The sequence below is a fragment of the Salvia miltiorrhiza genome, unplaced genomic scaffold (genome assembly GCF_028751815.1).
Source record: "Salvia miltiorrhiza cultivar Shanhuang (shh) unplaced genomic scaffold, IMPLAD_Smil_shh original_scaffold_259, whole genome shotgun sequence".
NCBI lineage: Eukaryota > Viridiplantae > Streptophyta > Magnoliopsida > Lamiales > Lamiaceae > Salvia > Salvia miltiorrhiza.
In genome coordinates this window covers 369,075-392,398 of record NW_026651511.1, presented here as the reverse complement: position 1 = coordinate 392,398, position 23,324 = coordinate 369,075, and the positions used below count along the sequence as shown (strand labels likewise).

Genomic DNA, 23,324 nt, shown 5'->3' with positions numbered 1-23,324 from the left:
AATTATATACACTTCTTTTTCATGTCTCCCTTTCTTTTGCTGGCTTGATATATATAGTTTTTTTAATAATTGAGTAGGCTTCAGGAGTAGTCGAATAGCGATATGAGTTAATTTGGTGTTATTAAGATTATTAAACTATATATATATCTTTTCGAATTAAAACTTTTATACCATAATTTTTATTTTTTCGATCTGAATTGACAAATCTCATTTCTAGCAAGAGTCTTAATTAGGGGGTTTGTTGGCTATTCAGTTCGGGACATTAATCAAAAAAAAAAAATCGAGCTAAATTTTGAGCTGAATTTAAAACCCTAACTAATTATACAATTTAAGAAACTTTTAATATACGACTAAGAGGGTGTTTGACTAAACTTATTTTAAAGAACTTATAAGTTGGAGTAGATGAACTTATTTTTTGAGAGCTTATAATGTTTTAAACCTTATTTTTTAACTTATAATTAAACAGCTTAAGGTGTTTTAAAGAACTTATAATGGATCCAAACATTCTCTAACTGTATATTCGCTACCTACCCCCAAAAATAGACTCCTTGTCTGTGGGGTCAACTCCATAAACCAAAAAATTGAATGCTCTCTCTTTCTCTATATATATATATATATTGGGTATTGCATGAAAAACCTCATATCGCATCTTGAAAAAGAATGGAGAATGGAGGTGGGGCCGTGCCTGTTGAGAATCCCAAACTCAGTGCCACCATTCCCACCTTCTTCAAAAACAATTACCCACCAGATTTTCTCAAAAAGGTAATCACTCTCATATAAATTATAACCAAGAGAAGTATATTTGTTTGGTGACAAAAAGAATAAGTGAAAAAAATAATGTGCAGGTAATTGCGGAAATAATAGCGACATACCTATTGGTGTTTGTGACATGTGGTGCAGCAGCTGTTAGTGGTAGCGATGAACACAAGGTTTCAAGGCTCGGAGCTTCCGTCGCTGGTGGCCTCATCGTCACCGTCATGATCTACGCCGTCGGTCACATCTCCGGCGCCCACATGAACCCCGCCGTCACCCTCGCCTTCGCCGCCGTCCGACATTTTCCATGGAATCAGGTTCTATATCTTTCATTACTAATTCTCTCTTTTTTTCTTCATCAAACTAAATGCTATGTGCGGCGTATATACTAAAATCACATCGTTATTACCAAAATTTTGATCAGTTTTAGTTACGAACTGATTCTTGTATTATACTCCCTCCGTCCACGAAATGAGTACCCATATTTCCTTTTTGGTCCGTCCACCAAATGGGTACCCATTTCCTTTTTTGGTAAGTGTACCCCACACATCCCACTCACAATAAAAGTGGGTCCCTTATTCCACTTACACACACTTAATCAATTTCTTAAAACCCGTGCCACCCCCAAATGGGTACTCATTTCGTGGACGGAGGGAGTATATATTACTCACTCCTTCTACCGATTCATGTCCTAGGAATATAAGGCACGAATTTTAATAAAAAAGTGTGGTATTATATATTTGTTGAGTGAAGAAGGAGATCCACAATTAATAAGTATAGTTCACTAATGACATTTTTTAAAATTAAAAGTGGTGTGTCCCTCAATAACATATGTGTAAATAAGTGTAAAATATAAGGAAAGTAATTAAGGAAATAGTTATTAAAAATAACTAGGATACGAATTGGTGGACGAACAAAAATGACAAATTAAGACATGAATTGGTGGACGGACCAAATACTATATACTCCCTCCGTCCCCAAAATAAGTTCCTCTTTGGGGACGGCACGGGTTTTAAGAAAAAGTGGTAAAGTGTATTGATAGTGGAGAAAAATATGTTATAATTAGTATTGGGAGTGATAAAAAGGTGAAAAAGTGTTATAATTAGTATTGGGAGTGGTGAAAAAGTGAAAAGTAAGAATAAATAAAGTATTATTAGTGGTGGGGTAGTTGTCCAAAAAATGGAAAGAAAGAAAGAGGAACTTATTTGGGGGACGTCCCAAAAAGGAAAAATAGGAACTTATTTCAGGGACGGAGGGAGTATAATTAAATATAAACTATCTTTAGAAATTAAATAAATAGGAATATATACACATGTTTATCCTGGATATATAGTACTCCCTCCGTCCCACTAGACTTGGCACTTTTGAGTTGGGCACGGAGATTAAGAATAAAGGGAGGAAAGTGTAAAGTTGGTAAGGTCCACTTATTTTATGTGAGTAGAGAAAGTAGGGACCACATGCTATTTTAGGAAAGTGTCAATTCTAATGGGACAAACAAAAAAGGCAAGTGTGCCAAGTCTAGTGGGACGGAGGGAGTATTATTTTATTTGAAATCTGATTAATTGTTGGTCGAGTTGCCGGATCAATACGTGAAACGTATAGTTTATAAAGGCGTGATGGGTATTCTTTTATAATAAATTACTCTTTGATTAATACTATGTTTTATCAAGGACATATTATATGTGCATCAGAGATGCAATACTGAAAATGGCCTCCGCCGCCGTGCCTTTTTGAATGGAGAGTAGATCTGGGCGGAAGGGCGTTTCAGCCAGAAACTATACCGCTGCTCGCCTTCGCCGCCGTGCCCTTCGCGGTGCGCCCGAGCAGTCCGATTCCCATTAACGGCCGACCGGTCCTTCCCCACCGCCACCCGGTGTTCGCCCCCTCCGCCTCCGACGTCTCCCAAACGAGTTACACGACTCTATGTACTAGCAGACGCTCACACCTTCGAATCCCTCCCACCGCGCTGCTGCTCGCCGGCGTCGCGAGCCTGCCGCCCGTCGCCGACCGCGAACCAGCTGCCGCCAGTCTTGCTGCCCTGGTCCGGTCGACACCATCCAGACGCGCCGCCGCAGGAACACAACAACAGGTTTGACGGAGCAGCAGCTGCCGCAACGGCCGCCGCCCGGAGCAGCATCGGCATCTGGTCGTCGCTCGTCGCCTGCGCCTGTCTCCGAGTCTGAGCTTCGACGGCGATGGTCTAGCAATCCCGGAGTCCGCCACCTACCATGAGCCCTCCGGTCAGGTCCCATGGCGCTTCGCCGGACCGGTCAGGTCTCAACCTCCCACTTATCTCCAACAACTTCGGCTGTGATTCAGGAAACCGGCATCCCTTCCGCGACATAGAACCTTCAACTCACGAACAACGCTTCCTTGCTAATGACGCCAGGTCCTCTCCGGGGGTCATGTCGGGTGTCGCCGCCGGCGGAGTCACAAACGTGCCGGCTGATTCCTTGCCTCCGCTTACTGCTGGGGGAAAGGATCTGATCTCTGCCCACGAACAGAGTATTCTAGCCACTGTCGAAGCCAGATCCTCTACGGGGGTGCAACCGACGACACTAGACACTCATTTCTCTCCTGGAAATAACGCTTCTCATGCTGCTGCGACAAAGACTTGCTGTCCTGGTGGCTCCGACGCGAAGGGGGATTTTCTCCCGGATAATCAACGTGGTTCTTACGCGGGTGCGGTTGCTCCCCGCCTTTTGCGACGCCCAGATGTCTTTGCTCATAAGTTCACGGCGCTTCAGGCACAAGAATCAGGTCATGGCTTTACTCTTTCTTTGCCTTCTGAATTTTGCAAGAAACGGTTTGAGGAATTTCGATACGCAATTATTGGAAAACTGTTATTGGAAAAAGGTGATACGCCTCGTCCTACCGCTGAACTTAAGCAGGAACTACAATCGATATGGAAGATTTCCTCGGAGTGGAAGTTGATCCCAATGTGTAAGGGCTTTTATATCTTGAAGTTTGATACAATGGAGGATAAGAACATTGTTAAGGATCGAAAGCTCTGGAAGTTGTCGAAGGGATCCCTTCGTATGAGGGAGTGGGTGAAAGGGTTTAATCCCTATAAGGAAGTTTCTTCGTTGAGCCAAGTTTGGGTTAGAATATATAATCTTCCTGTGGAGTTCTGGCATCCTGAAGTTATCACAGCTATTGGCAACGTCGTTGGCACTTCTATTAAAATTGATGGGGCGTCTGCCTATGCCGATGTTGGGCATTATGTTCGGCTGCTTGTCGAAGTTGATTTATCTCTTCCGCTGCAAGAGTCGATGCAAGTTCAAGGAGATGATATGGCTTATCAAGTAGAATTCTATTATGAGAAATTACCTCTTTACTGTACACATTGCAGGATCACTGGCCATTGTGTTGATAAATGCAATAAGAAACAACCTCGAGTGGAGATCACGGATCAGGTTAAGGTGAATTCGGAAAAGGAAAAGGTGATAACTAAGGGAGATAACCAAACTGATCCAGGGAGTGGCAATAAATCGGCAGAGGTTCTCAAAAGACCGGTGCTGGAGGGTCCTCAATGGCAGGTGGTTCCGGCTTCGGGACATTCTCAGCAGGAGAAGCAGCAACTTTCCCTGCGAACTCAGGATAAAAATCGGTTTGCGCTACTCTCAGAGGAGGCGGCAGATGGCTCACAATCTCAGCAAGAGACCGAGCAGCAGCAGGCTGCTCCTTTTACGGAGCAACAGCAGTTCACGCCGAGGGGACCGGTGTTGGTTGTGGGTTCTCCGGTTTTAAGGGCAACTTCTCCTTCTAAAGCCAATTGTTTTAACGTTCTTGCTATTGAGGATTCAAGTCATGGGATCGATGCGGCTACGATGAATGCCCCAGATTTTTTGGGCATCTCTAACCATGCTTCCCAAGTGATACTCGAGAAACCGTCTGGGGCAGGGTCTCCCACACATGTTGTGCCTAATTCTAGTAGTGGCATACCCACAGCCGCTATTACGACTTCAGCATCTCAGGATGAGCCTTGCATCGTTCGCACCCCTGAGTCTGGTGCTTCAATCGTCCCTCTGCATGATGACTCGACTCATGCAACTGTGCCTCTTGATCAGGTTCGCCAAGCTCCTACGGCCAAGCGAGGCCGAGGGCGTCCTAAGGGCGCTACCAAGCAAGTCGGGAAAGGGGGGATTTCTGATACCTCTATAAAGCAAAGGTTACGACATCCTGCTTCTATCTCCACTCCCGGGGATGCAGCTGGTCTTGCGATGACGGCGGTCTCTTCTCAACGTTGGGGGGACATCATGGATTCTGATATTCAAACGGTCTATCCTCAACGTTGGGGGGACATCATGGATTCTGATATTCAAACGGTCTATCCTCAACGTTGGGGGGACATCATGGATTCTTATATTCATACGGAGGATGATGCTCTTGAATTTTGATTGTCATGGGATTCCTGCTATGGAGATCCTGCACATTTCTTGACTCTTTTTTCCTCTCACGGTGTTTTTCCCTATGGGTCCTCGCCGTTATGGTTTCGTAGCCCGTTAGTTTGCGTCTGTTGTGCCTTCAACGGGTTTTCTTTGTTACTTTCGTTTTTCTTTTTCTCAATAAAATTTCAATTCAGCAGTGCATCAGAGATGCATTATTACATGACATGCATGTGGGGGGGTATTGATGATCACATGGAGATGAGGCCCTCATCTTAGTCGAGGTTTTGTCACAAGAATTTGGGTGGACGTTATTTTTCATGGCTTTAATTATAAATGTAAATTATAATCAAAATTATTACTCCCGTCAACCATTTGAAACGTTCTATTTTTTAATTTAAATGATCTCATTTGAAATATCTTATTTTATTTTAACACATCATCAAATACTCTCAAAATAACTCATAAATTATATACTTCATGTTTCCTCGTAAAATATGAAATATTCAATTTGATATTTTCGTCTGTCTTTATTAAATGAATTCAATATATTTTTGATAAGTTTCACTCACAATAAAGTGAGACCCTTGACCCACTCACAACAGATTCAATTACTTTATTACTAAAACTTATGTCATTTAAAAATTGATATATTTTGTGAAAACGGAAAATATATATATATATACCGCAAAAAGTTAACCTCTACATCCTTTTTCTTACTTGATTTGACATAAATTATCTTCAAAAAGTTGCTTTCTCTTTTCACTTGTAATTATAATGAGCAACTTAATTTACACAAAAGTAATCTACTTGTTAATGCTTGTGTCCAAGAAAAAAAGGACATATCAAGTGGGATTGGGATGGAAGGGGTATGATTTACTAAATATTTCAGGGACCCAAATATTAAACTGAAAAAGTTTTAATCCGCATTAATATGTTGTAAACAGCAGGGACCCAAATTTTCAAATATGTATTCATATATAGCAATTGGTTGAGATTTCACAGTATTTTTTACGGTGCATCTCATGTTTCACTATCATCAATGTGCAAGTGTGGATAAAAATGACTAGTAGTAATATGTTTGCTGGAAATAAAAATAATAGTAATTAATAAAAATAAGATGCAGGTACCATTTTATGCAGCGGCACAAGTGACGGGAGCTACATGTGGTGGATTCACTCTACGTGTTTTATTACAACCTATAAAACACGTGGGCACAACTTCTCCTTCTGGAACAGACATTCAAGCCTTAGTCATGGAAATTGTCGTCACATTTTCCATGATGTTCGTAACCTCTGCCGTTGCCACTGATACCAAAGCTGTAAGAATACCACCCCCCCCCCCCCCCCCAAAAAAAACATAAAATCAAAGATTATTTACACATTAAAGTGAATTTCTCCATCCCTATACATAAACTAATCTTGTGTTTTTGCTTTTCAATCACGTAGGTTGGGGAGCTTGCAGGGATCGCGGTCGGGTCTGCAGTGTGCATCACTTCGATCTTGGCCGGGTAAGTAAAATCCGGTAAATAAAACAACACGACATCATGTCATCTAAGGAGGCGTTTGGTTTGAATGATAAGACATGATTGATAAAACAATCCACATTGCAGGCCGATATCGGGAGGATCGATGAACCCAGCACGGACGATCGGGCCTGCACTAGCTAGCAACTACTTCAAAGGCATTTGGGTGTATTTACTAGGCCCAGTTTGTGGGACATTAGGGGGAGCCTGGGCCTATAGTTTTATACGTGTTTCGGACAAGCCCGCCGGAGAACTAACACCGGCACCGTCGTTCAAGCTCCGACGTATGAGGAGCATCAATGACAACGCAGCATCAAACCAAAATCTCAACCATGTTTGATGGTTTGCCATGTGTTGTAACATTACAATAGTAGCGTTCCTTCAACAAATGAGAACTCCAGTATACATAAATGCAAACAAGAAAGTTTTTACTTCACAAAAAGCGGACGAAATAATTAGGGGGCATGGAAAGTGGGAGGAATATTTACATATTAGATTCTCCATAAATACTAAATACACAACCAAGAAAGGAACGTGAATTCAGTTAAGCCACAATTCCCATGATACTGCAAAAGAGAGATTTTGGCAAAGAAATATTAAGAAACCTGCTGCTCACAAACTACAAAACTCCCAGGGTTGATGGTGATGCTCTTTGTGCAATTATCGGTTTTGTATATTCCAACCAGTCGATCAGCCAACTCGAACATATTATTACGTAGGCTGCAGCGTGTGGAAAAGAAAATTATATAAGTGAAAAATATAGCAGACATAATCGGAAATGGAGCAAAAGTTTGGTTCCAAACAAAACCTTATGATGATGAATTGTGCATCCTTTGTACGATCCTTTACATAATGCCCCACAATAGATACGTTCTTGAAATCTGCCAGAAAAAGTTGAAGTTTGCGTGGATGCTATAAGAAAGCTATGACAGAAGGGTTTAAAGGGGGGAAATGACAAGAGAAAATTTGTGGTGGGAGTACCTAAAGCAGCATCAATCTCATCCATCACGTAAAGTGGTGTTGGTTTGTAATGGTGGAGGGCAAAAACTAGGGCTAATGAGCTGAGCGTCTGATATATCACCATTAGAAGTCAATTAGAAGCTTTTGTGTACACGTAAATGTTGCTTTGGAATCAGGATATTATTGAGTATGTGTGTGCTTATACTAAAAAACATACCTTTTCACCTCCTGATAAGTTCGCAATGTTCTTCCAGCTCTTTTTCGGTGGTCTAACACTAAAGACAACACCTTCGGAGAAGGGATCCAAGGAGTCTACTAACTCGAGTTCAGCATCCCCTCCCAGTGTTATCATCTGTAGCAAAACCACATACAACTTTAATGAATATGTGAAAGGTGTGGCAACCAGCAATAGGCATGGGATAAGTGCTTCCACCACTCAAATAATTCAGCAAAAAGTATAACAAAGAAAAGTAGAAAACAGAAGAACTTGCATAGAAGAAAGTAAGAGTTTAAACAATTGTTGTGAGGGAGCTTTACGCACACATCAAGTGACAAAAACTATGACCGAACAAAATTAGACACATTTTCGTATTCATATCCTATCCTATAAACTAAAAGTTAATAAGAATTAAGTCATTGACCAATCAAATCAAGCACAGAGAATTGGATTCTCCACCAAGCATGTAGCACTGAGGTGAAGAGAGATTCAGGAAAATGTTGTGTGAAACCTGATACATTTCTTTCAGTTTCAACGAAATTGTGTTAAAACCAGCCATGAATTCATCTAACCTGAAAATGTCAAACATGGTAAACTGTTTAAACGACCTGAGGATGAGAATAAAGAATTATTACTTTGAAATCATCGTCAATTACTTACCGCCTCTTCCTCCATTCATCATATTGCTTCTTTATGTCATCACGTTGTTGAGTGACCAGATTAAGATCTGCAACTCTCTCATTATACAAGCTAACTTTTTTCCGGTACCTATATCACAAAAAATAGTAGAGTAGAGGTAGAGCACAGAAAAATCAAAGAGAACTAAACACCTTTGTTAACTTATAATCCCCAATATATTCATGCATACTCTGAGATTGAGTCAAGGTTTGGGTTCATGTCCTTCAGTTGAGCTTCAAGGAGCGCCATCTTCTCCAGAGCCTGCTTAAGGTCACTTGTTTGAACCAGAGTTGCATCTGTCAAAACTGTTTCTAGCTTCTCCGGATCTACCAAATCCTTCTGAATCCTGCTCAATTTAGAAGGTTACCACAAAACCAGCAGCTTATGAAATACAAAAAATACAGAAACACGGAAAAATCAAACAGGAAAATAAAGCCACGATAATGTATCATTAAGAAAAATTTGATCTATAACCAAGAACGAACACTTACTGCTCCATGTGCTTTGATAGAGCAATTTCAAGATCATCAAGCTTTTTCTTGTAAGCTTTGCCCTTAATTTCTAACTCCTTGCATGCTTTCCTCTTATCTTGTAGCTTGTATTCAGCATCAACCTGAACAAAGAGATAATAAAGAAGATACTAGTAAACAAAGAGTTAAAAGTTGCAAGAAAATAATAAAGAAGATACTAGTAAACCAGACCTCAGATGCCCGCAAGTTATCCATGACTTTCTTAAGCTTTTCATAGTCTGATTTTGCTTGGTCCAGTACTTCCTTGTGTTGACTAATAACCTACAAACACAGCCACCAGTTATTTAAGCAAGTTGTTTAGCATTTGGCTTAAATGACCATTCAAGTAAAAATTGGCAATACAGAAAGAAATGCATGCTAACCTCCTGTATCTTGACAGAATTCTCCATAACATTTATAGCTTTTTGTTCAGTTTCCTTGGATGTGGAACGTAATTTCTCTTTTTCCCCCAATAGCCTTTCCTTCTCAACTGTGGACTCTTCAATCCCCTTCCTCAATTTTTCAATCGTCTTCTGACCTGTTTCTATTTGAACTTTGTGGCGGTTGATCTCAGTGCAGGTTTTATCAATATCCTAAAAATGGGTGGGATGAAAAGTAACAAAGCCAAATTCAGGAAATGTAATGTGTTCTGTTCAGCATTATTGACTTTTACTTACAGATTGAATCTTGCTAACTTTAGCTTTTTGATGTTTCAGGCTTTCCCCTCCAGCATTTTCTATTTTGTTCTGGAGCTCCAAAGCCTACAAAAATGGCAAAAGTATACATGAGATCCTTTTTGAGTTTTGAGCCTCAGTTATATCTGAAATGGAACTATTCCTGAGTTTAGGTGACTCGGGTATTACTCTTGAAGTAGCAACAAACTTTGAAAATCTCACATAAAATTAAGATGGTCATTCATCTTTAGATGAGAAAATCTCAGTCATGCACTTTCAAAAGGCAAATGGTAAAAGGACAAAGGAAGTAACAGTGATAAAAGGCATTTTATGCAATAATAACTTTCATGCAATTTTTCAGGATTAGGCAGGCTAACAAGTAGGAGGCATAGGGATTTGATGATACAGTACCTTCTTTTTTAGTTGTTCTGAACCTTTCAGAAGCCTGTTCATTTCCTTCTCTTCAGCAGAAATGATGCTTTCAAGTTCCTGTAGCTTAACCAGCTCTGCCTCTGATGCCTTTGATCCTGCCTCGAGTGAACCTAGTTGTTTTTCTAAATCTCCAAGTAATAGCTTTAGGCTCTCTATCTATCAAGTCAAGCGCAGTTGATGTAATTGATAACCATGATATGCATATGAACATCAAAAAACCAACAATATAAGACAGTTAAGCTACCTCCTTCTGGGTTTTTGCTAAATTCATCTCCAGGGGTGAAATTGCTTTTTCTGAAACTCTGTAACTCTTAACAGCGTCAGATATTCTGTTCCTTAGATTATTTAGCCTTTCAACCAAATCCGATAGCTCCTTTTCAGCGGTTGCCACAGCTTCGCCTGAGACACTAGCACGAATAGAAGTCCCCATTTTACCACCACGGGGCCGATTCCCTCCACCAGTCATAGTACCAGATTTTTCAAAAAGAGCACCATCAAGTGTGACAACACGCCAGAATCCGTTCTTTCCACCATAAGCAATTCGAGTTGCCTACAATGTCAGAATGAACATAGAAGAAAGAAATATGAATAAAGATATAAACTAATACACTGAAAACAAAGGCATCTATGGTATATACAAATACACTGCTTTTAAGAACCAATCTTTTTGAAAGAAAAATGCAGGGGATCTGCATGCATAATTCAGCTTTACTAGTGATGTAGAAACAATGAGAACATTCACCAAATTTTGGAGTTTGACTCTGCTAATATTAATCTATTAAGACAAGAAACTCAAAAGAAGAAGAAACAAATATTAAGAGACATGATTCTTATGCAAATAACGATTGGATGCTATTGATAACTTTAGCAAGAAAAACAGCAAGAGACCTACCTGATCAATATCCTTAGCTACAACGGTGTTCCCCAGTGCTGCAAAAAAAGCAAGTTTCATCCTCTCATCCTGAACCTTGATGAGATCAAATAGGCGAGGAACACCCTCTGGTGTGACTATTTTCTCCCTTAACTTAGGTAGATGATAGGCTTGTTTTTCCTGCAAAGAATTAGGAAGTATGAGTTTCTCCATATTCTTCTAAAACTAATTCTCACCCAAACTAAGAAAGGTGTTTCATCTAGTAAACTGGAAAACAATACCAAGACTACTACTGGAGAATTCTATCAGAGATGTATATCCCTATAATCAAGCTAAGGCAAAAAGGTAATAAATAGACAGCACATGACCTCTCCAAGTAAACTCTTCACTTTTGCTTAACTAGTAGAAATTGTGAATACCAGAGGACTCTTACAACTGATACAAATGATGCTGAAAATAGCGTAAGTTGAAATTTTCGTCTACCAGAATCATGAATGTAGCAACACCAAGGTTTTGGCTACGCAGTAACTCGACGCAAGCTTGTGCTGCAGCAGTTTTCTCCACAACAATATAATCAAGTCCAGGACATGCAGTTGATATAGCAACATCATATTTCGCTGCAGAAAAGTTCACAATTATCAGAAAAATATCAACCATCTACAACTAAATACCATAGATACTATCCCTAAAAAAATTCGCTTTGAATAGAATACATGCACCATATATTAGTTTCATAAGGCACTTCAGTTTCAAACTAGATATTCACTTTCGGGAACTTGGAAGTCAACTAAGAGTCCATTTGCCATTTTCACACAGATGATCATAGTCTAGTATGAGAAATTCACCATAGCAGCCACACCATAAAACAACAGAAAGTTCATGGAACAATTTGACCAGAAAATATAAAATCCTTGTTGGTTCTCTGAAACAGTGATCAGAATTGGTTTTGGACTCATGTCAAAAGTTGTTTAAAATAAGAGTAGATCGGCAGGATCTCATACAAGTAGTCAGCCAAAATGACATTGTGATCAGTTCAAAAATCTAGCACAAGAATCTACAGAAGAAGTTTAAAAGAGAAAACAAAATCATAGAGACTATATATGTTTGTGAATCCTCATAGAGGGGAATAAGAACTGTTTCAAAGCAGGTGTAGAGGTCTTTAAAAACCTACAAAATTAGGTGGCTACAAGATAGAGACTAGCCAACCATGGATTCATGTAGCACCAAATAGATCCTGGACAAGGTCAAATACCCAATACAACGAAAGGAAAGATAGATATGTTAAACTAAGTGAAGTGCACAGTGTTGCAATATTCTAGATAATGCATACAATATGCATCCCTTCTTCATGTAACTGTAGAATCATCATGATCCAGTATGACAGTTGCGATTCTCTCATTCAGTTTAAATTTATTTATAAGACTAAAATATTCCAAAGCACATAAATGGGTGTGTATTCACCATCAATGGCTCCTAGATCTCCCATTCGGCCATATATTCCTGGTATATGATTAGCTTCCTTAGCTTGAATTATTGCTTTTAAGACTGAACCCTGATCCCTTTCAGATTCCAAAGTAGAAGAAAGCTCAACAACCCTTTGTCTCGCAGCCTGTTCTAGAGGAACTAATTTATGTTGTTCTTCAAGTAAAGCCTGCAATTTCCCAATCAGCTCCCAGATTTTTACGATTAAGAATTACAACAAAATATCATAGGAAAATTATCATGATAATAGCTTACTTGCTCCACTTTACGAGCTTCAGATGCTTCAAATTTGATCTTCACTAGCTCATTTTCAATATCTTTGACAGCTGAAGTTTTTGTCTCAATTGTCGCATTAACTTCAACTATTTTCTTCTTCGCATCTTCATATGCAGCACAACCAGCTTCATGCTGTGTAGTACAGGTGTTAATTGTCAGCAATCAAACAATTAACCTACCAAGGCTCAAATGATGGATCCTTTTAAGATTTTTTTTTTTTAATGGAATATCAAGACAGGATCTGGATATAAATGATAAAATCCCAGAAACACTATAAAACCTGATTGAAGTAGGCACACAGAAGCCTCGAAACTTGACGACACTAAGCCTTACACTACAAGATGCCTAGGTGAAATTTTCAAATGGATACAAAGAAAAGAAAATACAGCCAATAGTAATTGCTATGGCCACCCTGTATCACCAGCCTCACCTTTTTATTCAAAAGATCTTTTTCAGCAGAAGCAACTTCAAGTTTTCCTCTACATTCAATTATTTGCTTTTCCCAGGGTTCTAGTTCAGCACGAACATCAGCAAGCTCACTACGAAAAACTTCTGTTTCAGCTGTTTGAAAAGGACAAAATAAGAATAAATAAGCATCAATAACAAGCTGACCCGGAAAGGAACAGATTAGAGACAGCTAACAATCACTTTTTTTCATGTGATCTTGCTTCTGAAAATGCAAACTTAAAGAAAATTTGAAAAAAGGGAGAGAAAAGATATGATAATGCCTCATCAAGGTAAACATAGTTTATCCTATTGGCAATCTCAACGGCTCAACCAAACCCATGTCAGGGAAAAATTTCATGCCCTCTGTAATAAAGTTTATTTCATAAGCCCGTGGATTCATAGGCGCATTCCATGCCCATATACAAACTTTAAAGTAATTTAATTTGATGTATTCAATTATAAATACATTGGAGAAGGCTACAGGTTTTCAACCTAAAGAAAGTAGAATGTCCTAATAATATAAAATTTCAAGGTTCCTAAAGAAATAAATCAATTTCCAATATTCATGAGCAAGACCTCTTTACCAGATATTAAAAAAATGTTAAAGTCAAATGGCAGAAAAACACAAAATAGAAACAATAGCCAGTTCCTATGGTTTTATTAACCATAGTAGTCTGCAAAATGCTGTCAAGGATAAGTCTGTGTTCCGTGGAACCTGTTTTCTTATGTTAATATGTATCTAGGAGGCAGTGGGAAAATAGATAATATCAAGAGCAAGCCCATAAAATTATATAAAATTGGGAAGGCACATCCTGAGAAAGAATGACTCGGCATATAGCATTCTGGTTCCAAGTTTTAGACAACAAAGAAAAAGCTTAAGGAGCCACCTTTAGAATTTTCTTCTATTTCTTCCAAGATCTTCTCCTCATTTACTAACAGTTTCTGCAGCTGACAAATTTGTTCCTCAAGCTTAGGGATCTCAATCACAGAGTTCTCGCACTCTTTAGTAAGATTAGCAATTTTGGTTGCATCCTAAGGCAAAGCCAAAGAAAATATTGTCAAAGAAAAAAATAAAATAGGAAGTAAGAAAAATGACAAACTTAACATGTGCTATTGTTTCTCATACCCTTTCAAGTTTGTCACCAAGCTTTTTGATCTTTTTCTTCAAGTGGTCAAAATCCTCCCGATCTTTCAGGTTCTGCCTTTCAAATTCCTTTAAGTCATTTCTTGAACGCCTGAGATCATTGTCTAATTCCTGATATTTCCGAAAAACGAGAAATTTTAAACTAAAGTTTGCCATGAATTTTAGGAAATTATCTTCACTAAAAAATTGATTGAACAAGCACATCTACACATGAGGGATATAACAGAAGATAGTGTAAAGAATGTGAAAAGCTAAACCTCTTGTCTCTTCATGTACTTTACATGCAATGCTTCAAGTTCTTTCAATGTATTGGTATTTTCTTGTATTTTATCCCTGTAAAACACAGCCCAAGATCTTTCACCAGAAAACTAAAAGTCTATTGAAGACTTGATCTAATGAGAAGAGTATTACCTTTCAGACTTTACATTTTCCTCTAGGCTAGAAATAGCAGCCTTAAGATCTGCTATTTCAGTAATATTATTTTCAGAAGCCAGCTTGGTAGCTTTCTCTTGCCATTTTAACTGTGACAATTCTTTAAGCATGTATTCTTCTGCTTCATTCTTGACACCCTGGTAAAATGAGTAATAATAATGTGAAAATTCTTCAACTACATGCAGGAAACAACAGAAGGCATAAAAAATTATTTTAAAATCAGACCTCCAGGCTCTCTCTTTCTTTCTCTGCCAGCTTCACCATTTGAACCACACTAGTTCTGTTTTCATTGAGCGCTTCCAGCCTAAAGGGTTAAAACAAAATATTAAACATAAAAATTGTTGAAATTGTAATGTGAATTTTGGCTATCAAAATATTCAGTTGGTTCATTATGGGGGTTTTCTCCATAAAATTGAACTAAATATCATATCTACACTATCATTAACAGAAAACATTTCCTGAGAAATTCCAAAACTCCTATACACGCAATCCAAAATATATCAGCATTATCATAGTCCTTTTGCTGAGTGGTAGCACTTAACCAATAAGTAACCAATAAGATGAACAAATTAATGACTGGTGTCTACACAAATCACATGCAAGAAGGCAACAAGCAATTCTCCAAAATGCAGTTCATAACTTACTCCTTAAATGTTTCATCAATCTTTTCTACATATTTGTTGGTTCCAATAATATCCTCAAGATACTCGAGAAAACCTTCATCATGAGGCCCCTGTGCCTTTGGCTTCATAAGTGATATTTGCTCCACCTCACCCTGAAAAAAACAGAGCATTCAAACTAGTGACATAACGAACTTGGGTATGCCTGCATATGCATGAAATTGCCTAAAAGAGTTAGGAAATATAAACCTGCAGAATCAGAAAGCGGTTGTTATCCAAGTCAACACCTTTCCCTCTTAAGAATTTGGTCACCTCTGTAAAATTACTTGCTCTGTCGTTAATATAATACTTCGAGGAGTTATCCCGAAACGCGACACGTGTAATCACGAAATCACTTCCAGAGACAACTTCATATTCTCCATCATCCTACAAGCAAACAAAAATTAGTACTGCAGAACCAGAGGCATCATCAAAAATAAAATAAGATAAAATAAAATAAAACAAAATACAAATATGGCACTGCAATAAAGAAGCTATACCAAGTCAACAATCTCCTGAAAGTGAACCGATACACCAGCACTGTCCAAATTCTGATGATTGGTGGAGTTGTGAATAAGCTCCGATACTTTATTAAGCCTCATCTGCATGTTGCATAAACTCAATTACTGCACGTTTACTATCCGTTGAATGCAACAAATTCATAATCTTACAAAGAGAAAATAAAGAACTGCAAGCGTAACGCAAGGAACAAAAAAGATTAGGAATAAAAGCTATTAGGGGAAGAACTTAATCAAATTGCAATTTACAGAATAACTAAACTTGGGAACATAAATTAAACTCCCAGTGAAATTTCTTTCCGCACAATTTTACCAAACAAAGTAAAATAAAATGAAAATGAACATCAACAAAATATCCAGCAAGAATAAAGAAAACCAAAATGCAGTGAACTTTAAATTTTACCCACACCCAGAACGAAATTTTAAAGAATTACGCAAAATGCATCACAACTCCAGTACTTCAAAAATTCACCTGTTTAGCTCTCTTCCCAAACACAAAAAGCATCGCATCTATGACGTTGCTCTTCCCACTTCCATTAGGACCGACCACCGCCGAGAAATTCTGAACATTAAAAAAAAAGTACTTTTACCGAATTGCATTGACAACAAGGTTTTAAACACCAGGTAATCAACTAAAATTCCGTATTTACTTCAATCCAGCTTCAGTAATTCACAAAAAACTGAAAAAAATTCAATAAAAACGAAAACCCTAACCTTGTGAAAAGGGCCAACGCGCTGTTCGCCCGCATATGATTTGAAATTCTTCATCACCATCTCCTTAATAAATAGCCTAGGAGCTCGAGTCCCCTTCCTAGATGGCTCGGCCACGAAGTCGCCGGCGCTCGTTGTCGATTCCATATCTATCCCCATGGGTCGAGATTCAGCCAGCAAGTCTGTGATATATCCCGTTCACGATCAACTGGATATCCTTGATCTCTACTAAACTGTAAGCACTTCAACACTTTGCACCGCCATTAACAAAGCAATGGTAGAATCTTGTGTCCGAATTCCGTAGAAGAAGGCAATGAGGATGAGCTATGACAGAAATTTCAAACGAGCAAAATATTTGGGCGGGAATGTGAAATTTTCGTTACGAATTAGATTGGGCCCGATTTAGTTTTTATAAGCTCCTTACCGGGCCGTATTCATATATTTTGCTGATAAATATGGATGCCATTAAGGCCCGGCCCGTGAGACTCTTCGAGGTAATGCATACATGGGTCTTGTATTTATACACTGCATAACATAACCTCTATAAATTCAAGTGGGAATTACTATCAATTATCACATGCAGCCATTTTTCATAAAAATATTACTTTTATAACTTCAATTTATAATAGATAAGATATATAATCATTTTATGTTTTAAAAATTATTACACCCTACTTTTTGTATTTTTAATTAAATTACATTAATTTTTTATCTAATAAAAATTAATGTAAAAGGCTTGGTTTTATTTAAATTACACTAATTTTAATATCCACTGATTTAAAAGGCTTATTTTACATATTTTTTTTCAAATCGATGGACACTCTTACAGCTCAGCAGCGTTCCTTTCACCGTCGCTGCGTGGATGTCGTCGCCGTCCATGCCGTTCATCGTCATTCCAGTCACTGAGGAGAAGGGAGAATATGGTGGTAGTCTTTCCACCGCGTTCACTGCCTTGTAGATAAAACGGGCATCTTTCCACCGCATTCACCGCCATGGTTGAATCACGTTGTTGTTTGCCCTCTGAATCATGTCGCTATCACCGAGTTTGATTGTAATGGCCGAGTTTGATTGCCATGGTTGAGTTTCAAGCTCTACCATGGTTGTGATGTTCCAAACTTGCTCCTTTAAATCACGTTTCTTTCTCTCTACCCTATAAACTTCTTCCAAATCATGTTTCTCTCTCTCTCTCTACCCTAGAATCACGTCCCAAATTACGTCTCTCTCTCTCTCTTTATCCACCAACCCATCAATCACCATTAATATTCCTCTACAAAAATGGCTAAATGAAGCTATATCTTTCGTAGGGAATGAATTGCTTTGCAGAGACTTAGTTGATTGAGTGAAAGTAACACAAATGAAGCTACTTTTTACTCCCTCTGTCCATGAAATGAGTATCCATATTTCCTTTTTCATCCGTCCACGAAATGAGTACCCATTTCCCTTTTTGGCAAGTGTACCCCACACATCTCTTTAATTAATACACTCAAAAAGTGGGACCCTTAAACTATTCACACTACACTCCATACATTTCTTAAAACTCGTGCCGTCCACAAATGGGTACTCATTTCGTGGACGGAGGGAGTATTTAGTTTCTTGCAAAAGAGTTGTTGGAGCAATATACACTATCAAATGCATACACCAAACTCATGCAAAGAAAGAAGAAAGAAAACGTAGAAAAAAGCTTTCGTTTTTGCTCAAGAAACCACTATTCGATGGTGTACTCGATCGAGTTCACAGTTGAGTACCCCATCGAGTACACCACTGAGACCAGACTATTTTTCTCTTATTTTTTTTTGGGTTAATAGCCGGAAAATACACGAACTATTTTCAAATTTGCATATTGCACATCACCTTTAAAATTAGCTCCAGAATACATCACCTTTTAATTTTGTTGCAAATTGCACACGCGTTGACCATCACCTTGATCGGTGTTGACGTGGCACCGGAATTTTCAAACGTGGACTCACCGAAATTCAAAACGACGTCGTTTTGAGTGAGTATCAATTAAAAAAAATGAAAAATCGTTTTGAGCCCTAATTCATCTTCTCCCTCACTCCATCACCTCCTCCCTCACTCCAGCGCCGCCTCCTCGTCGCCGCCTCCCTCACTCCAGCGCCGCCTCCTCGTCATGGCGTGGGCGGAGGAGGCGCACTGGTCCATGGGCGGCCTCAACGTCAAGCGCCACCGCCTCCAGACGCCGCCCCCTGCCGCTGCCACCACAACCGGCGCCTGCAGACGTCTGGTTCTCTCTAGTTTTCCGGCAACAGCAGCGGCGAGTGAAGCCCTCCAAACCGACTCCCCCTCTCTCTTTGGTCTCTCCCAGACCACCGGCGCTCCTTGCGCCGCCTCCCTCCTAAATCCAATGACAGTGGTGGCGAGAAGCCAACCACCGCCTGAAATTCCCGCTAGCAAGCCGTGCCCTAGATCCCCAATTCACCAGCTACCACAAGCTATTTCTGACAAATCAATTCCCGCTGCCAAGCCCCTTAAACTCCTCTGTGCAGATCAATTCCAACTTCGTTCCGTGCGGTGAGAGAGAGGGATTGTGAGAGGAGTGAGAGATGCAACAATAATGAACACCAATGCCAACATGGTTTCTCAGATTTGTGGAATTCAAGTACAACAGTTCGATTCTGAATTTGTTCATTTTTGCTGGGAATTTGAGTAGTGATGAAGTGGAGAGAAAGGGGGAAAAGAAGAAATTGGTGAAGGGAGGGAGGAAGATTGTCGAAGATGCGTTGATTGAGTTTCAGGCGAAGGTGTTCGACGATTTGCGGTGGTTTCTGGAGTGGCTCGCCGGATTCTGGCGAAGGTGTTTCTCTTGAGTTTCAGGCGAAGGTGTTCGTTGATTGAGTTTCATTTTTTTATTTTTTTTAATTCTTCAAATTATCAAAACGACGTCGTTTTGCTCACGTGGCTTGCCAGCGTGTAAAAAAAGCCACGCGGTTGTCCATGTCATCGTCGGTCAAACTTAAGAGTTGCCGGAATTTTCGCCGTGTGCAATTTGCAACAAAATTAAAAGGTGATGTATTCTGGAGCTAATTTTAAAGGTGATGTGCAATATGCAAATTTGAAAATAGTTCGTGTATTTTCCGGCTATTAACCCTTTTTTTTTTTTCGTTGATGCTAAATATTGTATATTTCAATCTTATTAATCACAGATATCATCATGGCAACGTATTTTTATTCGGCACAGTGGTCGTTGGCAAGGATCGAAGTATGTGAATGGAGACATTGTTGTTGTATTCAGGCATTGGATCAGATCGGCTGTAATCGTCTTATGCATGCGAATGTCATGAGTTTGGTGAGGAGTTGTCACACTGTTGCCGCTATTAGGTAATTTGTCATTATTTCTTCAGTTTTTAAATTATTTAATTTTATTATCCTTTGTGTGACATTAATGTTTTTGTTACAGACGTGTCCGCTTAGTTGTGCACGATTTCGTTAGTGGCTATTCAAAACAAGCAACTTAATCGCGACTTATGCAGCTTCTATTAAAGCTATCCCACATCCCGATGAGTGGAATGTTTCCTCAAAGATCTCATCAATCATCATCCAACTGCCCGCTCACATCCATCAAGCCAGACGTCTGAGTATGAGTCGTGCTATGATTGTATTTAAGGATGAGTCAATAAGAAGACGTAGACAGGCATGCGGATGGTGTCAGAACACTAGCCACAACATAAGCATTTGCACAGCCCCTACCCCAATAAGTGGCGTCAATATGAATGATCCTCCAGAAGAATCAGACGAGGATAGAGAAAATGGAAAACGTCGACGACCCAAGAAATATAGTGTTTGTCGTAGTCTAGAGTACAACAAATCAAAGTGTTTGAAGCGCACAAACAAAGATAATTGATGAGGCCTACATTTCTGGTTAGTGGGATCGAGAATAAAATTTCATCATACTATTTTTCAATTTGTTAAAGTTACTTTCAGAGAGATGGAAGCGAATTTCTCTAATCTTGGTCATGTCTCTAGTGCATGGCGTGATTATCCCATCACTGGTAATATTGGAATCACTTCTCGTTCTGCTCCGCCCCCTACGGTGATGAACGTGTATTGGTGGCCTCCTAGCGGTGACTGGATGAAAGTTAATACTGATGGCTCTATTGCGGCAGGGGGGTTTAGAGACAAATGGAGCCATGTGCGTGGTTGCTTTCATGTCAAATGAGGTACTGGGTTTGCTTTTAAAGCTGAGTTACTTGCCGTTATTACTGCTATTTCTATCGCCCATTCACGTGGGTGGCTTCGATTGTGGGTGGAGGCGGATTCCACGTATGTGGCCCGTCTCTTAGATACTAAATCGGAGGACGTTCCTTGGCGCTTTATGGCCCATTGGAAATGCCCTCTTCATCGACTTAATGATTTCCAACTCCTTGTTATGCATATTTTCTGAGAAGGGAATGCTGATGCTGATATTATGGCCAGCAGTGATCGGGAGGAGGGATGGTGGCCCTTCGCCATCGACGCGATCAAGGAAGCTACTTCACGGGATATGTCCTGTCATAGCTTTGTCCGTATGCGATGATTTTGGTCTTTCTTCGGCGAGTCTCATGTTCGCCTTCTTATTCGGGTTTTTCTTTATTTTCTTGGTTGTGGTTGAGATGCATGCTGGCATCCTGGATTAGCCATGAGCTGGTGGATCACTTCTTGTTCTGTGGTGGTGTCGGCGCTTTCGGGTTATGGGTTGTGCTCTCTTGGCGGCATTTTTGCAAACACTTGGTGCGCGTTCATGTTATGGGTTGTTTTACTTTTCTTCTTTGGATGCTTCTTCCATGAGGTTTTTTAGTATGTGGCTCGGTTGTTCCTGCCTTGGGTATGTGCTGCTATCGGCGGTTTGTGTCTTGGTGGATAAGGAGGTTGAGAATTTTTGCGTTGTTTTATGTTTTGCTATGTTGTCTTGTTTATTTTTCCAGCTTCGGAGAGACCGGGGCCGCTTGGGGGCAATGGTTAGGCTGGCGCTCCCGAAGTGATCCTTCCCAATCTCCAGCCTTCTGTGTTTCGTTTGGTTTTGTCTTGACGAGCACTATTTTTCCTTGTTAAGGGTTTTCCCTTGGGGTTTACCTTAGCAAGGTTTTAATGAGGCTCGACCCTTAGTCTGCTTCTTTGTGCTTTTAAGGGTTTTTTTTTTTTTTTCTTTTTATATACCAGTCTCAATTTCATCATTATCATGATTCTAAAGAGGTAAATATAAGCGATTTGCAAAACGAAGCACCAAACTGAAAATTTTTGTAAGATAGATCAATTTTCTTCTAGAATAAAATCTTACATGTGCTGCACATAACTAAACGAAGCACCAACTGAAAACTTTGTAAGAAAATCTTACCAGGTTCGATGGCAGCAGCGGACTTCGAGGACGGCGGCCACAATTTTGATGGGAGCGGCACGGGGCAGGCGGCAGCGGGCTTTGAGGATGGCAGCAGCGAGCGGCCTTCAAAGGCGACAACGGCTTCGACGAGCGGCGCGGGGCAAGGCTTCGAGCCCTAGTTCGCGGTGGATGTGGCGACGGGGCGCGACGACTGAGAGCATACTTCGACAGCGGCTGGGCTTCGAGCCCTAATTCGCGGTGTTTGACGACAGGACAGGGTACGACGGTTGGCAGCGGCGATGGCTGGAATTAGGAGAGAGAGAGAGTTTGTTTGATTTTTGATTTTATGGGGTAGGAAGTGAGACCAAAACCTAAGTCAATTAAGGGCTTTTTAGTCTTTTAAGCAAAAAAGGGTTATATAACTTATGTATTACTATAAACTAGGACCATAAAACTTATAAATTTATGAATTGATATCATGAGTATTTGATTTTTTCTTCCTTGTGATCAGAAAATATTTTAAAGGTTCACCTAAATCAGTTATTTAATAAGGGTTAATGGTTATTTTTTACCCATTTTCAAAGATTTTTTTTTTTTAAATACCCATTATAAAAGAAAACTATAAAAACTATTCATTTTAAGCTTGAAATGACAAAATTATCCTTACTTAATTCACAAAAATTGCTGAAATTGCAAACTTTGCTCGACATGTTCGACTAATGCATGTCGAGCATTAGTGATAAATACACACATGCTCGACATGCTTGATCATTGTGAGTCGAGTACATCGAGCATTAGTGTATTTGTGAATAATATATCAATGCTCGACATGCTCGACTTATGCGAGTCAAGCATTGTGAGTCGATGAATCAAACATTCTTAGAAAATACACTAATGCTCGACATAAGGGTAAAAATATTTTAAATGGATATATTTATATGTCTTATAAAAGATGAGTATTTTTTTTAGATTTTATCGTTCAAAATGAGTTTATCATTTTGCACATCTTTATAATCATGTGCTCTTATAATTAGGATCATTTTCCTGAATAATAACTATCACTTTTATTTATAAAGGCTTAACAAGTCGTTTTCTTATAAAAAAAATATTTATTGTTATTTTAAATAGCTAGTCCATGTGATTCTCTAATAATATTTCTTCTGTCCCACTTAAAACGTATTACTTTTTTTCTGATAAATTAAATAAGCATATAAAAAAAATAAAGATCATATTATTTTTAATCTCATTTGAAATGTACTAGTATTTTATCTTGGGACACTCAACAATTAACAAATACCGCCAACATAATACACAATATGTCACAAAAAATTATTCTA

General features: G+C 39.3%; 2 protein-coding genes across 3 annotated transcripts; one reads left to right on the top strand and one right to left on the bottom strand.

The window, feature by feature from the left end:
- Positions 1-574: 574 nt before the first annotated feature.
- LOC131003692 (aquaporin NIP2-1-like) lies at positions 575-7,108 on the top strand. 2 transcript variants are annotated; one of them, XM_057930237.1, is made up of 5 exons: positions 575-762; positions 846-1,070; positions 6,268-6,462; positions 6,590-6,651; positions 6,754-7,108. In XM_057930237.1, the coding sequence occupies exons 1-5, from the start codon at positions 661-663 to the stop codon at positions 7,004-7,006; spliced, it is 837 nt and encodes a 278-aa protein (XP_057786220.1). In that variant the 5' UTR covers positions 575-660; the 3' UTR covers positions 7,007-7,108. The 2 variants fall into 2 exon arrangements, with proteins under 2 accessions (XP_057786220.1, XP_057786219.1); XM_057930236.1 differs by having other exon boundaries at positions 629-762; positions 6,262-6,462.
- Positions 7,047-17,055, bottom strand: LOC131003691 (structural maintenance of chromosomes protein 4-like). The gene is made up of 28 exons (XM_057930235.1): positions 16,680-17,055; positions 16,438-16,527; positions 15,948-16,049; positions 15,658-15,834; positions 15,433-15,563; positions 15,014-15,092; positions 14,768-14,925; positions 14,614-14,689; positions 14,339-14,467; positions 14,100-14,244; positions 13,196-13,326; positions 12,745-12,897; positions 12,469-12,658; positions 11,491-11,624; positions 11,029-11,187; positions 10,381-10,686; positions 10,116-10,292; positions 9,708-9,791; positions 9,414-9,623; positions 9,223-9,312; positions 9,013-9,134; positions 8,712-8,867; positions 8,504-8,611; positions 8,355-8,415; positions 7,844-7,978; positions 7,648-7,735; positions 7,475-7,547; positions 7,047-7,386 (listed from the first exon to the last, which is right to left on the bottom strand). Exons 1-28 carry the CDS (start codon positions 16,833-16,835, stop codon positions 7,263-7,265), a joined length of 3,744 nt encoding a protein of 1,247 aa, XP_057786218.1. The 5' UTR covers positions 16,836-17,055; the 3' UTR covers positions 7,047-7,262.
- Between the last annotated feature and the right edge of the window lie 6,269 nt (positions 17,056-23,324).

What these genes read in the sequence shown, in the direction of transcription:
- LOC131003691 (XM_057930235.1), bottom strand. Translation starts at nt 16,835, where the DNA reads ATGGGGATAGATATGGAATCGACAACGAGCGCCGGCGACTTCGTGGCC. An exon ending in TAGCTAAGGATATTGATCAG is followed by an intron (nt 10,687 to 11,028) that starts GTAGGTCTCTTG and finishes CTGACATTGTAG; the next exon opens with GCAACTCGAATTGCTTATGG. An exon ending in TGAGATTGATGCTGCTTTAG is followed by an intron (nt 7,548 to 7,647) that starts GTACTCCCACCA and finishes TTTTTCTGGCAG; the next exon opens with ATTTCAAGAACGTATCTATT.
- LOC131003692 (XM_057930236.1), top strand. Translation starts at nt 661, where the DNA reads ATGGAGAATGGAGGTGGGGCCGTGCCTGTTGAGAATCCCAAACTCAGT. An exon ending in CACCAGATTTTCTCAAAAAG is followed by an intron (nt 763 to 845) that starts GTAATCACTCTC and finishes AATAATGTGCAG; the next exon opens with GTAATTGCGGAAATAATAGC. An exon ending in GACATTTTCCATGGAATCAG is followed by an intron (nt 1,071 to 6,261) that starts GTTCTATATCTT and finishes AATAAAAATAAG; the next exon opens with ATGCAGGTACCATTTTATGC.